The following is a 14039-nucleotide window of genomic DNA, read 5'->3' as shown; positions in this document are numbered from 1 at the left end:
CATCTACAGACTACAGTAATTGAAGCTGCCACAGCCAGTTAGCTTAGCTTAGCATAAAGAGTTGTATCCTGGCTCTCTCAAAAAAGACTTTGGTTAAAATGCAAGTCACCCATATGATTAAGTAAGTAAATAATGTTATATTAAATGTACTTAAGTATCAACAGCACTAGTAAAAGTAAAATAATTCTACACATTTACATGTATGTATGTATGTATACAGTGGGTTGTCTGATTATTGACCAGGCTGATTATCAGATTCAATATTCAGAATCCTTCTGATTAATCGATGTTATTTTTGTTTTGTTTTAATCTGATTGGCTATAAATTCATTATAAACTGTCTCCGATGGAGCATGCAATCTGCATAGTAGCTATATAGTTATCAAGTAAATGCAGTGGAGTAAAAAGTACAATATGTGCCTGCAAAATGTGGTGGAGTAGAAATTTAAAGCAACAGAAAGAGGAAATACTTAGGTAAAGAACGTAAAAATTGTACTTAAGTACAGCACCACGTTTTTACTGGGGGTTATACTCCAGGCTAGCTGTTTCCCCCTGTTTCCAGTCTTCGTGCTAAGCTAGGCTAAGTGGCCATACAGACATGAGTGCTATGAGTCTCCTGTCATTAGGGACCTATTTCCCAAAATATCAATGTCCTCAGTTATTTACAATGGTTGCTATGGCCCTGCTCATGATGTGCTTCTTGTACTTATCATTGATGTCACTGTTTATTTTTTGTCTGTTTAATAAAAATGTGATAAAAACAAAATGCAAAATGACACGTGAGTTTGAGTCGACAGCAGATATTTGCTGCAGAGCTGACATGCTCAGCGTTCAGCTCGTGCTCTCCTAGCAGCAGCACAACAAAAGCGTTAGTCACGTGATGACGTCACATGCTTTACCAGGAAGCTGCGATGTGTTTACCTATGTGTCATCCATACACTGCGACACAGCGCGAGCAGCCTTTATGTCTGAGTTTTATCCGACAGGCTTTCGTAATATGAGTCCACTCACAGCTCCGGTACTGTCCATCATCCCGGCGTGATCACATCACATCACCATGGCGTCTTCGAGTTACACCTGCATCCAGGACAGCGCCACAGGTTAGTCAGTACATCAGTGATCCTCTGCACGGCTTCATGGCGACAATCAATCTGTGCTCTCTTATAGGAGGCAGCGATGTGATGTATATCGTGTCTGCCAAAGGAAAGGCTTCATATCAACATTACATAGATTCACCTGCTGCTGCTGCTGCGGCTGCATCCTATTATTACTTACTGCGCAGGTTTCACTTTAAGCAATATGCTCAAGCTCATCATATTTGCATTATGATTGATTACCAACACAGGTGAATCAAAGCTTAAAGGGACAGATCAGAGGTGAGGTCATCAAGTGTTTGGTGTCTCTGATCAACAGACCAAAGATATTTAATCTACTGCAATGTAGGATGAGGAGAAGCAGCAAGTATTTTTGCTTTAAAATGAATCAGTCATCAAAATAGCTGCAGATCTACGAATCCATTGTTACATTTTGAATAGGAGATGCTATTAAGCAGCAATATAAAGCAAGATCAGCCTTTATTGATCCCCAGAGGGGAAATACAGTTCTTACACTAACACAGTACAGATAGAGCAACTTAAAGAGAGTAATTAAATATGTATACAATAGAAACTATACAGGAGCAATTAGACATCAAATGCAAAGGTTACCCACAATTGCTTGAATACGTTTTTTTTTTTAGCTTGACTCTGAAAGCCTCTTCTGCTTCGATTATGACTGATTTAAAAAACCAAAAAACTGTTTTCTAAATTTCTCAAGTGCCTCTTAATCATTTTACCACAGCTGACAATGTTAAAGGTTGATCTCCCGTCTAAAGTCATTGTTTTCTTTGTATTTCTCAGAGAAGGACAGGCTCCTCTCCTCCGTGGCCTCCTATGGGGCTGGGACCCCCCGTCCCACTTGTCTGGTGGGCGCTGAGCCCCAGCAGAAGCAAGAGGAGGAGGAGGAGGCCCTGAGGAGGAAGCTTAAGTACTTCTTCATGAGCCCTTGTGATAAGTACCACGCCAAGGGGCGGAAGCCTTTCAAGCTGGGCCTGCAGCTGCTCAAAATCATCATTGTGACTGTGCAGGTGGATACAGCCTTGTGCTATGATTTGATTTTAAGCACCATTTAGATCAGATACATCAGATAATGTTGCACACTGCAGTCCAAAAACATGTTTGTTTTATTCTATACTATCTGAGTCATACTAATATTCTGCGACTGTCTGCACTGTTGAAGCTGATGGTCTTGTCCCTGGCTCTTCCTCTCAGTTGGTGCTGTTCGGACTGAGCAACCAGATGGTGGTGACATTTAAAGAGGGGAACACAGCTGCGTTCAAACACCTTTTCCTGAAGGGTTATCAGGACAACGCTCCTCAGGCCGTTCACACGCAGAAGGAACTGTACAGCCACATCCACTTTGCCATTGACCAGGTAACCCAATAATAATTGCAGTGAGTCATGAAGCACATTAGCATGCTAACATTTGCTAAATAGCACTAACCACAAAGTATAGCTGTGGCTGATGGGAACATTAATAGTTTATAGATACAGTATTTGATCATAAACCAAAGTACTAGACGAGACAACAATTATGAATAATGTTCTAGTACAGGGCGGCATATCACTAAAGTAACTGCTAACTGCTGCTAACTGTTGCTGCCATTAGCTCGTTAGCTCAGTTAGCAGTGCAGCTAGCAATGCGGACTGTGAGCTTGGAGTGGTATTAGAAGAAAGGCCTGGCTGGGGTTAGCTTGTTAGCATGTGCACTTCAGTAAATATCTTTACAACACAATACGTTGATGTCTTTGATCTAATGCAAAACTGATAATTCTTCACATTCTTTTGATAATATTAGTTAACTTGTGAATGTTTTAAACTAAAATTCTTACATAATGCACCTTTAATGTTGAGAGAACCACAGAAGAAATTCACCTACATTATATTGCAGTGGGTGCAGAAACATCCCGAACAATTGTGGATGAGTGAAAACTTGTGTTTTCTTTTTGTAATTTGGGTGAAATGACTCTTTAAAGAGGGGCCCTAGCATGTGTTTCAGATTGGAGTTTCAGATGTGGTTATAAAAGTTTGTCCACCCTGCGAAGAAGAAATGATACCTGAAATGAGCACCATTATAAGTTGCTGTTCTGGTATCTCGTTGTAATTCGCTCCACTTCCCCACTTTCCCTCTCAGTACATGGCTCTACCTCAGATCTCACTGGGACAGTATGCATACGTGTTGGGCGTCGGTGAAAACGGAAGTGCGCTCTCCCTCTGCCAGAGGTACTACAGGGGCACCATTGACCCCGTCAACGACACCTTTGACATTGACCCCCACGTTATCAACGGTAGGGCAACTTCCTGTCCCTCACTTGTTTTTTCTGCCTGTTGTTCAGTAAATTCCTCCCCGGCTATTTGACATTTAACCAGCAGCCTTGTTGTTTATTCATTGCACTTTTTGGGGGGCCTTAGGGAAACGACTGTGTCAGTGAGTCATTGTGTTGCTGCTCCACATATGTCAAGATGTGCCCTGCAACTGTGCCCTACTTTCAAAGGCTGGAAATAGTTCCTATCACTAAAAACACAAAAGCTTTTTTTTCCATATACTTTAGTAGCAGCACGCTATCCTCTGCTTTGGGAAATCAGTTATTTGCATACACCTGCTGATTTGGCAGGGATGGCTTTCGGCAAAATAAAGTAAGGCAAATAAAAATCTCCAAGTGAACGACTCTGCATTTCAGAGCTTTGAGGAAGCGTGGTGTCCACACTTCCCGTGATGTGAAAAAAAGATGCTTTTGCATGTTTTTAAAACTTCCTCATGTGTTATTTTTTTACTTCCTCTAATGCTATTTTCTGTTTTGTTTCCAGATTGTATTGGGCTGAATCCACCGACTTACAGTTCAGCTGCAGGAAACAGTGACTACAAGAATTTCACTCTCAAGTTTTACAAGTCAGACGATATTATGATTGTTTTTTAACATTTAAAAGAGTTAATTTTTTTTTTTTTTTCAAGTTTTCACGCTGAATTCTCTGTGTATTTTCTTCTCCAGGCTGATCAATGTCACAGTTGACTTTCAGCTGAAGGCCATCAACATTCAAACCATTATAAACAATGAAATCCCTGACTGCTACACGTTTGCTATCACGGTGAGCGATCACTTCTAGTATTTATATTTCACTGAACTCCCTGCATCGCAGTACAGCACAGGTAGAAACATGTCATAATTCAGCCACACATGCTGAGATGAAAGTTGTTAAACTGATTTCCATACACACAGGTTGCACATATTTACCCTGTTTCTTGTTGCTATCAGATCATCATGGATAACATGGCACACAGCGGTAAAGTTAAGATCAGTCTGCAGAACCAGGCCTCCATAAAGGAGTGTAAAGACCCCAACGTGTCTGGACACGGTGAGTGCTGGATGAGCTGTAATGGACACAATGATTTGTGGAGATATTCACTCATTTTACTCTGAATGTCAGCTGATTTATCTGTCATTTTTTTCAATGACCTTTGATCTCTGTCATCTGGCTCCACCTGTCTCAGCGGAGAACTATGCCCGGGAGTTCTTTGATGTGCTGGTGGCGTTCGTCTGCCTGCTGTCCCTGCTGCTGTGTGGGCGCTCCATCGTCAGAGGCATCGTGCTGCAGCATGTAAGACTGCAGCAGACCAAACATTTATATATCTGTGTTGTGAAAAGGCTGTTTTACTTGCTGACAGTAAAATTTCCACCTTGTACATACTATTCTCTTTTATGAAAACAATCAGACTGTGCTCAATATATTTTGTTGATTTTAAATATGCAGAAATTAAGGTATTCTAAGGAGTTTTCTTGTTTTTAAAAACGAGGTCTAAATGGAATTAATAGGTCAATAAAGATCAATAGGCATCTTATAAGCCCACCTTAATAAACTGCAATCTGCTTCGAAAAGAAAGCTATATGATTATTATTATTATTGTTGTTGTTATTATTATTATTATTATTATTATTATTATTATTATTATTATTATTACAGTTCTTCTGATCTGATCACAATAAGGCGACGAGGCTGCAGTCCAGCAGTTGAGTCATGAAGGAACATGTCAGCCAGTGCAACAAAATGACTCAGTGTCAGGCTGTGGTTACGGATAATACTATGATGTCGAACTAATTTATTGTTAGTTTTGGTCTTTTAATAGGATTTGTTGATGTGAAAATATCACCAGACTTAATCCCTAAGGAAGTGGTTCCCAGACTGAGGGCGTGGAGACACTGCTGGGAGGGTGTGAACACTGAACGGACCTAAAGTTGCATGACTATGATTCATGTGGTGACAAACAAACAAATAAAAGTGTTGGGCTGACTCTCTAGCCTCTTGTATTTTAATAAAATTCAACTTGGCTGGCTTTATTTGTAGTTTCCCCTAGAATTGATAAAGAGCTTGAAGGCATACATGACAGAAAAAAGTTTTAAGAATGACTGTTTTCTCCTCAAGTTTTTGTCTCCTCGAACATCTCTGAAATACCTTGTTTTTCATGTTGCGTTCACTGAGCACTCTACAGGAAGTGTATGACAACATTCTGATGAAAATTAGATTACACATAACCACAGTGTCAAACCACAGCCTGTTGTCTTTGCACTGTCATTTTTGTTCAGACTCAAAAGATGAGGTGTAACACGTCAGTGATGTGCTTTTATATCCATTAAATTTTTATGTAAATTCAAACAGAACATAACACAGCTATCTTATACCACTATATACTACCATCTCATTGATCGTCTTTCTTCTCCCTCACTAGGAGTACGTGCAGTTTTTCAAACACAAACTCGGCCGCAGTGTGAGCTGGGGAGACAGGATGGAGTTCATCAACGGCTGGTATATCCTGCTCATCGTCAGCGACATGTTCACCATTATAGGCAGCTTCATCAAAATTGGGATTGAGTCCAAGGTAACATGACACACAGAAAATGATCTTCTCTGGTTGAAGAGTTGTACAGTAATTAATGATGTCATCGTTGTGATGCAGAATTTGTCATCATACGACATATGTGGAATCCTGCTGGGAACCTCCACTCTGCTGGTGTGGGTGGGAGTCATCCGCTACCTCAGCTTCTTTCAGAAATACAATGTAGGTGAAACACACACAAACACAAAAATATAAATGTGAGTGGCAGGGATCTTTTTTTCTTCATTCTGTTGTGTGTCTGCACCACGACACTTAAATATATTCTGCTCATTTCCTCTCTCTCTCCTCATCTCACAGATCTTGATTGTGACTCTAAGAGCTGCGTTCCCAAATGTCATCCGCTTCTGCTGCTGTGCAGCTGCCATTTATATGGGATACTGCTTCTGTGGATGGATTGTGCTCGGGCCCTATCATGCCAAGGTACTGTAAACACACCCTGCAGTGTCTCTGACCAGGAATGAGCCGGCATGACTCATTCAGACCACATGAACATGTCAGAACAGCCTAATTATCATAAAATGTCCTCTAGCTTATCATCTTTGTAGCTATCTATAATTAATGAGAATAACATTAACATTTATTAATTATGAATCGTGAAAACACAGAAATATTATGATTCATTACGTTTGCTTGACATGTCAGTGTCCTGTGTTCTGATAGAAAGAGTAATCTTATGTGCAAAAAATATGACATCAACATTTTAATTAAAGGGGACAATTAAACAAATTCAACAAACAAAATACAAAAATATTTGTAAAAGTTTGATTTCATAAAGAATAATGCTAAAATTGGCATTTAAAAGCCTTGCTAAAAATTAAAGGAGTACTATGGCGATTTAGTATCACACTTCCAGGAAGGCCGATGAGTCATAAGTGATCAGATTAGAGATTTAATCAAAAATAGTCCAAATTGTAACAGCAGAAGCCAAGATGTCCTGACTTGTAGTTCATTCCATGGGTCAAACAATACGATATAAAGGTGCTGGTAGGGTGATTAAGTTATTTTTGGGCAAAGGCAGGTCAGCTGTTTTCCCATATTGGTCGTAAACTAAGCTTACTGAACCTGCGAGGCTTCAAATGGTAGCAACTTTGGCTAGTCTTTTAGCGAAGATTAGTTGTTATGTAAATAATGACTAAAGAGTAATAGTGCATTCCTTTTACCTCGGAGGTCGGACGTCAGTGTCATACCCTGCGTTTCAGTGCAACAGGTCGGAAAAAACATTCTGGTCATGTTAATACCACTTGTCTTAATTTGAGTAATGTGTGTTGTGTGTACAGTTCCGCTCCCTGTCCATGGTGTCAGAGTGCCTCTTCTCTCTGATCAACGGAGATGACATGTTTGTAACGTTCGCTGAGATGGAGCAGAGCGGCACACTGGTGTGGATCTTCAGCCAGATCTACCTTTACACCTTTATCTCCCTGTTCATCTACATGGTGCTGTCCCTCTTCATCGCGCTCATCACCGGAGCCTACGACACCATTATGGTATGGTTTCATTTAGTTACCCTCTTGTTTCATTGCATTTTTAGCAGGCGGCCATCATCAGTGAAAAGTTTTCCAATACTTGGCTTGGCCACAATGTTTATTTTGATCATCAATTAATTTGCTGATTTTTTTTTTTTTTTTCCAACTGATAATTTAGTCTGTGATGTCACAAAATGACATCTTAAAATTGCATATTTTTGTCCAACCAACAGTCCAAAACCTCATTTATGATTATAAATGACAAAAAAGTACAAAATCCTTGCATTTAAGATGCTGGAGCCAGCAATTGTTTGACATTTTTAACATTAAATTGATTATCAAAATAGTTGTTAGCATGCTGACATTAGCATCTAACTCAAAGCACAACTGTGTTTAGCTGCTAGCTTAACTGTAGACTGTTATGCTTGTATTTATTTAAAAAAATGCTTATTTTTCTTAACTTTAGAAAGAAAAGATGGATAAAAGGAGGAAAAACAGCTTTGGTTGAAGCAGTGGAGAGTTTAAAATTATTAACCTTAAGGTGCTGATGTAAAGTTTGAAAAGTGTCCAAATGGCATTAAGGGCTATGTGAGGGTCCTTTGAGAATATCAAAAGATTATTTAATTAAAAAAGAAAAAAAATGAAGCCCAATTACAATATTTTAGATTTAGAAAAGGAGTAAAATAATAAAGGTGGGATAAAGGTGGACCATTCACGCGTGTAGGTTAATTTTTTCTTTCAAAGTCAAATCCACACAATGGCCAACGGCTCGGACTTGGATATTTTATGGTAGATACAGTACAGCACTCGTCATCAAATTCTGTCTTTTCAAAAAAAATGTAAAATAAGGGAACAGTCTGTCTTTACAGAAACATGATTGTGAATCACTGTTAAGATTATTATGAGGAACATTTTCAGCTTTGTCTTGTCTTCCCACAGGCCCAAACAAAGGAGCAGGTACGCGTCACTGAACTGCACGCGTTCATTGCAGAGTGCACGGACACACCCAGCTCTGGCAAGTTCCGAGGGCCTGAGGGGTCGTCATGCTCCTTCCTCTGCTGCTTTGACTGCTGAGGAGGAGGAGGAGGAAGTGGATGCACAGAGGGAGTAAGCAGTGTGTGTGTGTGTGTGTGTGTGTGTGTGTGTGTGTGTGTGTGTGTGTGTGTGTGTGTGTGTGTGTGTGTTTGTGTGGGTGAGAGACAGAGCAAGGGACTCTTCATCTCTCTTTAAAGCACGATATTTCCACTCCAGTGACAGCCGCCTGCAATTGCACTCCTTCTTCCAGATACCCAGCAGGGACGATAAATGCCTTGAGAGTGCACAGACTGACCTTGGACCAAATTGTCCTCTGTAGTCCGTGTTTGAATTTTGCATTTCAATTTGTGCTGGAACGGTAGAACGCACTGCACAGCCACAAGCCCAATTACCTGCTTCTGCGTTTTTACTGTATGAATAATTTATTGTCTCTTTCTGAAATGTCAGTTTGTTTGGGCTTTGATGACCAGACACATAAGGCCAGTAAACATATTCATTGCTGCAGACTGGACACAGACTCAACTAAGTTAAATGGATTCAGATTTTCACTTGAATGACCCGCTATGTACAGGGTTTATTATTACCATTTTATTGTCCACATGGCAACCTAGGTGACAGGAGTTTTGTGCCTCTTGATTATGTAAATATATGTACTGTATATCCTCTGAATCTTCACAGCAGAGGTAGAATAGAGACACAAGACAACTAGGCAAGCTGAAAAAGGATTATTATCTGCTGTATGTATGCATTAGCTTCTGTAACGTTTTCGGTCAAGGCTGTTCATCTACTCCGCTCCTCGTCCCCTTTGTTCTTCATGTCCTCCTCTGAGGGAGATGATGGCTGCGCCAGGAAGGACGAGCCCCGCAGCCAGTTAGTCATCAATATGTATGAACTGTTCCTGCTGTAAAGAGCGAGGTGACTGCGCGGGCTAATGCACTATGTGGCAGAGCCTTTTTCCCGTTTGTTTTTAAGTGATCCATGCAAGGCTGGAAAATAATATTTATTAGGTGTCAATTAGGATGTCTGTGTCAGCCATGGACGGAAAGACAGAGTTTTAGCGATGTTGCATAGGTGAAAAAAGGCGGCCTGGATGATTTCTTGAGTGTCCTGATCCAAACAGTATGATCAAACGTGACACCAAGATTACTGGCTGTCAAACTTTCGTCCTGCATCTCATTTATATAACAATTTAATAGCAGGAACATTGTTTTGTTTTTGTTGTTTTGTTGGCATCTTTTGCAGGCATCTGATTTAACTATTTGAGAATGATCTCTTGCCTTTACAGGCACATACAGCTGAGTGTCATCAGTGTATCAGTAAAAATATAATTTGTCCAAGAGATGAAATATAAAGAGAAAAAAGCAGAGGTATGAGAACAGAGCCCTGTGGCACTCCTTATTTTCAAGATATGATAATTTTTACTGTAAGGTCAAAAAGTCAGGCTTGTCTTTGGTCAACTCAACAAATATGTCGTCACTGTGTTTTGCTTTGTACTGTAGGTTCTTAAGTAGGCAGCTTAAAGAGTTGTCTCTGTATTTTATAAAATGTACCAGACTTGACACTGTCACCTACACTGAAGCTATGTTTTAAAGGGCGATTGCTCTTATTCGTTTTATCTCTGAACGAGCTAGTGCATCTCTATAAACCAGCAGTTCTTCTCAGTTACTCTTTGTACAGAAAAATTCAGAATATCACTTCTATTATACAGACATACTGAAGTGGTAATGTCATTCCAGCATGCTGTGTGGAGGCATATGAAGGTCACTGTTCAATTGAAGAGGGATTTTCACTGCACAACATTTCTAATAGGATTAAAAGGGTACTTTTTTTTATTGCTTACTGACATTTTAACTTAATCAATATTGTTTACAACGACAACAACATGTGTTTTCATTTACTGAATGTTTATTTAAACTTACTTATATGCACTTAATGAAGACTTACTGTATGTACAGCTTCGTTTGACTTAAATGTGTAACATGGGAGCCATATAGCACAAGGGAACAAAGCACTGTATATGTAATGCATCTGTTAGTGGTCTCCTGACACTTATGAGAAGGTTATTTAATGCTCCTTTGATTTAATGGTTACAGTGTTATTGCTCACTACATTTGTTTACATTTATTTTGTATTGCTGTATTATTTATGTTTTTATGTTTTAAGAAGCAAGTGATAGCTAAAAGGGAGTTTTTCAGTGTCTGTGTAAGATGAACTTGTACAGGTTTTTACCCTCATTTGTATTGAGTCTTTTCTGTGAAGAAGTCGCTTTCTGAATGAAATTACATGTCTGCTAAATAAACTGGAAAGACTCTGGAACTGTGTCAAGATTGTTGAGATAAGTTTATGGCGTATATGTCAGGCCAGTGTTCCGCTATCATGGGTGTTTATGTTTTCTGTCTCACAGCAGATACTCTATACTGTGTGTACAGTTTTAATAATCAGCTGCCTCAAATTTGTGATGCAATGTTCAGTTATCTACAATATTATCAGTACAATAACATGCTACAGTGTTATTAAGCATCATGTTTATTACATTTTCACTGATTTTCTTTCTAAACTAGTGTACACATGCTTTTATTAATAACCTTGTTGCACCAAGATACTGAGAAAAATCATGACGTCATGAAATAACACGGCCGAGACTGAGATACTTCTGACATACAGTTGTGATTTGCACATAGGTGTGCTAAAATGCTCACAGTGACAATGTTAAAATGCTGATTTTAAGCAAGTGTAATCATGGTCACCATCATAGTTCAAGGTATAAAGAGTCTTGAGTCTCTGATGGTGGCGTGAGATGAAAAGTTAAATCACCAAAGGTATCAGAATTCATCCTGAGAGGGCATGAATTGCCATCTGTCATCGTACTGAAGAGAAATTTAAAACATTTCACTCCAAATCATTAATGTCATCTTAATAGTCGTGCAAGAAGAAAAGGTTATTAAGGTCATTAAGGTACATCATCTGGGAACTATGAATGCCACCGTTCAAATCTGTGCCAATAAATCCAGTAAATATTGAGATATTACACTGAATAAGCGAATACTCTAACCTGCTGGTGGCGCTAGAGGATAAGTCAGGGGACCCCCAAAGACAGTGAGCATCATCCTCTTGGGACCATGAATGTATGTACAAAATGTTTGTTTTTTTAAATAAATAACACTTTATATAATTTATGTATGCATACATTTATGTATATGATTATCATGTCTTTTGATTTATTCAATATTGAACAATTTGGGGCTCCATATTGTATCCGTGTGGTACCAGAAGGGCTGAAAAAATTGTGGGATGTGGGAGTAATACATAAGGCCTGTCCAAGTTGTATTCTGCAGTGAACTCTGTGTGTGCTGGGATTGGCCGCTATAGAAAATGATAGCTGGATATAACAAAAAAGCTTGGACTGCATGGAGCTGATGAGCCCCTCGTGTGTTGTTGCATACTGACTACCACCAGTAGAGGGAGAGAGCAGGCTCTCTCTGCAGCCACCAACCAATCATAGGAAATCTATACAGTCCAGAAGCAATAAAGAAATGATAGGGGGGTAATACAAAGGAAGAGGAGAGGAGGGGTGACACGTTGGGAAAGGGAGGGGTTTGTTGCATTCATTTAAGATAAAAAAAATGCTGAGAGTATTACGTACTAAACCTTCAAGTCTGCCATTAGCACAAACTACTTCTCAGCATGAGGTAAATGGACGTAGAGTCAGGCTGTGGCAGCAAAGAAAACGCACTGAAGATGCAAATGGACAAAAACGAGAGAGCATATGGAACAGACAAAGATCTAGATGTGCACGTTCACTTGTCTTAGTGCTGTGGAGTGGTATGGCTGTCCAATATCCTTAGTACCTGCATGCATTATTTACTCAAGGATGCTACCAGGGCAGAGACGAAGCACTTAGAATCAGACTGACAGGAACTGGCCGGCCTGTTCTGAACATTATCAGGTTTCAGGGTGAAGCTGATTAAACAGGCTGATAGAGAAAACACACAGCAGGTCAGAGGCTTTCCCATCCTCGTTAAGTGCATTTACAGGGCAACTCAGAAATGCATCCTCGATGAAATGGAACCCAATGCTATTTATCTGCATTTGCATGAAGCTCATCGTTATGTTCTCTACAGCATGTGTACACTGTGCCTGGCCCACGCACTGCAGCACATACATGATATACGATCACGGTCCGTTAATGAGGTTCACTCACTACACTGCCTGTGCATCCTTCTTCTTCACATGTTGCCTGTTGGTGAGTGCGGCAGCATCCTGCATGTTAATGATATGCTGTGCTGGCACGTTGAGCTCTTCAGGGAGTCCACGCTGTGCACAGAGAGCAGCAGCTGCACCCGCATGTGCTAACCTGTGTCTGCCTGGTATTCAGTCACACACACCCCATTTGCGAGGTAATGATATTAGCGTTATTACAGTGTGGAGTGTTATGCAGGGTAGTAACTCTTATGCATTGTGAAGCCAGTTGTGTCAAGAGGAGTTTCATTTGTGGATATCTCCATAAAAAGATGGCGACTGTGTCTGATGTGATGGGTGTGTCTCTCGGTGCCAGCTGCTTTCTTGTGTGGCTTGGCTCACAAGCAGAAGATTCAAACCTCTGCACAATCTGACTGTACAGGCTGGAATATGTGAAAGAAAACGATCTGTTATCTGTTTGAATAACCCATGTGTTGTGTAAGAGTTTGTCAAAGGTAGCAGAGCCCTGACTGGAGGCCAGGTTTTGAGGCTTGACTGAACGCCAGGCCTTTTGTGCTACGGCTGCCCCAGCTGGACGGCGGGCCGGGGGGAAAAAACAATGAGATAAATAACACGGGAACTGTGCAGCGGGGTACACAGCCCTGCCCCTTCCTGTCTCCGCTGCCGCACACCACTGCCTGTGTGAAAAAAAACACCTTCCTCTCTTTGTTGCGCCCGGCTGACCATGCCAATACGTCCATCAGCGTCAAGCCAGGAGGCATCGAACCTTCCCGGAGTCGCCACCCTCTTCCTGGCCATGTCTTGCACACACCTGCACACATACTGTATGATTACAATTAAATCCATACACAGCTACAGTATGTGGGTCATTGTCAACAACATTCAGTATGAGCAATTACTTGAACAACTTTACCAAACCTGCAGATTTTTCTGTGGGTAAGACTTGACCTTTATGATTCAACATCAAGACACGTGGCAAAGATGGAAGGTGCAGCAACCTCAACCCATTGGGGCTGATTCACAGGAACACAAAATACATTTCCTGTTGAAATCTGACACAGAAACATAAAGAGAGACCAAGGGATAACATGTTTTTATGCTATCGGGTGCACATGTAGTGTATGTTTTTGTGTCGCACACTTCCACTCAGAGCTTAAATAAGCAAAGCAGGGCCAAATCTCCCCTCTCCAGCACTTGGAACGAGAAGAGCGAACCACGGGCGCGACATGAAAAGAAGACCCATCCACAACAGAGCAGTACACAAAAGCCTGGCTCATGTAGACAGGGGCAGGCGGCTGCCGGGAGCTGAGCAGCAGCAGACAGACAGACAGACAGAGAGGCAGACAGGCGGCAT

The 14039-nt window shown here is 40.7% G+C and overlaps 1 protein-coding gene across 1 annotated transcript; it reads left to right on the top strand.

Moving 5' to 3' along the window:
• Positions 1-946: 946 nt before the first annotated feature.
• Positions 947-10801, top strand: mcoln1b (mucolipin TRP cation channel 1b). Its single transcript, XM_073493643.1, has 13 exons — positions 947-1099; positions 1898-2124; positions 2309-2470; positions 3231-3384; positions 3905-3986; positions 4087-4183; positions 4351-4450; positions 4587-4693; positions 5820-5969; positions 6048-6149; positions 6285-6407; positions 7265-7471; positions 8390-10801. The coding sequence occupies exons 1-13, from the start codon at positions 1057-1059 to the stop codon at positions 8522-8524; spliced, it is 1689 nt and encodes a 562-aa protein (XP_073349744.1). The 5' UTR covers positions 947-1056; the 3' UTR covers positions 8525-10801.
• The last annotated feature ends 3238 nt before the right edge of the window (positions 10802-14039 follow it).

This window comes from Pagrus major, chromosome 23 (assembly GCF_040436345.1).
Source record: "Pagrus major chromosome 23, Pma_NU_1.0".
Lineage (NCBI taxonomy): Eukaryota > Metazoa > Chordata > Actinopteri > Spariformes > Sparidae > Pagrus > Pagrus major.
Note: the sequence above shows the minus strand (reverse complement) of the source record. Positions and strands in the feature narration are given on the sequence as shown.

What these genes read in the sequence shown, in the direction of transcription:
- mcoln1b (XM_073493643.1), top strand. Translation starts at nt 1,057, where the DNA reads ATGGCGTCTTCGAGTTACACCTGCATCCAGGACAGCGCCACAG. An exon ending in AAATTGGGATTGAGTCCAAG is followed by an intron (nt 5,970 to 6,047) that starts GTAACATGACAC and finishes GTTGTGATGCAG; the next exon opens with AATTTGTCATCATACGACAT. An exon ending in GCTTCTTTCAGAAATACAAT is followed by an intron (nt 6,150 to 6,284) that starts GTAGGTGAAACA and finishes CTCATCTCACAG; the next exon opens with ATCTTGATTGTGACTCTAAG.